The 1,409-nt window shown below is 44.6% G+C and overlaps 1 protein-coding gene across 1 annotated transcript; it reads right to left on the bottom strand.

Annotated features, from left to right (window-relative positions):
• Positions 1 to 255: 255 nt before the first annotated feature.
• Pmar_PMAR020970 (ATP-dependent RNA helicase, putative) lies at positions 256 to 1,375 on the bottom strand (the record flags this gene model as incomplete). Its single annotated transcript, XM_002783786.1, has 6 exons — positions 256 to 389; positions 437 to 527; positions 866 to 917; positions 971 to 1,055; positions 1,106 to 1,201; positions 1,247 to 1,375. Coding segments are annotated over 6 exons (587 nt in total), but the record flags the coding sequence as incomplete, so codon positions are not given.
• Positions 1,376 to 1,409: the final 34 nt, after the last annotated feature.

The raw sequence follows: 1,409 nt of genomic DNA on the forward strand, positions 1-1,409 counted from the left end.
ACACTCCGATGTCCGATAGCTTCCCAGTGTTGCCCTGAAGAAAAACAAAACACCCTAGAGCCAACGAGTTTGTAAATATACAAGGTATCCAAGGTCAACATATCCGTCACTCGAAGACTCGAGAAAAGCCACAGTAGGGAGGTGCGGGTGAATATTTTTCCAATTCTGTACGAATCACAGTCATTCATAATACCATCAAAGAGGATCCACGCCTCTAAAATTCGGCAAAAAGCAACTAAAGTAGCTGAAAAAAACGCCCTCACCTCAACAGCTCTCATAGTCATCAGTTTCTTGAGCGCATCTTCAACCGCTTGAGGTGGCGGCGGATCAATGCAATTATGCAACACATATCGAGGATCTCCCAAACGTAGTCGTAGAATAGCCAATATCTAAAGCCGAAGCCGTGACCATTGGATCTTCTCAGCTCCACTCCTACTGGTTCCATCATCTCGCATCTCATCATCTCGGGCATAATATGCTCCTGCAAATGCTCGTATCGGGCCTTCGTTATCAGGCGAAAACAGAACCTACAGTGCGACAGTGGGAAATATGCACATGTTCAACTACGCGTGTTAGCGACAATACGAAAAGTCTATTAGTTACTGTACATTTCTACCCGAATTCGAGTCTTAGTTTCTATGAGTCTCAAGTAAACTCTGAGCCACGCTTCGGCTACTGTGTGGGCTTTTTTTCATGCAAATGCATGAAAGTTTGACAATTCTCGGTTATGTGTTCATCATTATTTCTCCCTTTTTCGGCCATCCCGATTATAATGAGATTATATGAATATTCGCCGTATTAGCCGAGACGTCAAATTTTCATGCATTTGCATAAGACAAGCGCACACACAATATACCCCACTTACCCATCTCGAACTCGGCCACATCGTCCACGACGTTGCTTGCAGTTAGATTTGCCTATCACAGAAAGGAAAGACCATTCAACTTCAGAGAACCCCATTGTTGCTTACCAGCCCAGGAAACGTCCAGACTGGACATTTGCCGTTCAGAATGGAAGTACTTCAACTTGCACTTACACGTATCGATGATATAAACCTGATCGAGATAATACCAACACTCGAGTAAACTAGAACCCATAGTCTCACCGCGTCCTCGATAGTAAGCGAAGTTTCCGCAATGTTGGTAGACAAAATGCATTTCCGTCGTCCAGGTGGGGGTTTTTGAAATACTTTTTGTTGGTCCTGACAATAAAAACTGTTGTCGAACGTTGTACAGATGTACCCTACCTCCGGTGGGATCTGTGAGTGTAACGGTAAGAGGTCGAAGATAGCAGTGATCTCTGGCTCCTGTCTCAGCACCCATAACAGACCCTGGATGGACGGCCAACCGGGCAAGAACACAACAACAGCTCCACCCTAAGATAAGCACATTTCACATTATATAAAACTC

Source organism: Perkinsus marinus (assembly GCF_000006405.1).
Source record: "Perkinsus marinus ATCC 50983 genomic scaffold scf_1104296935988, whole genome shotgun sequence".
NCBI lineage: Eukaryota > Perkinsozoa > Perkinsida > Perkinsidae > Perkinsus > Perkinsus marinus.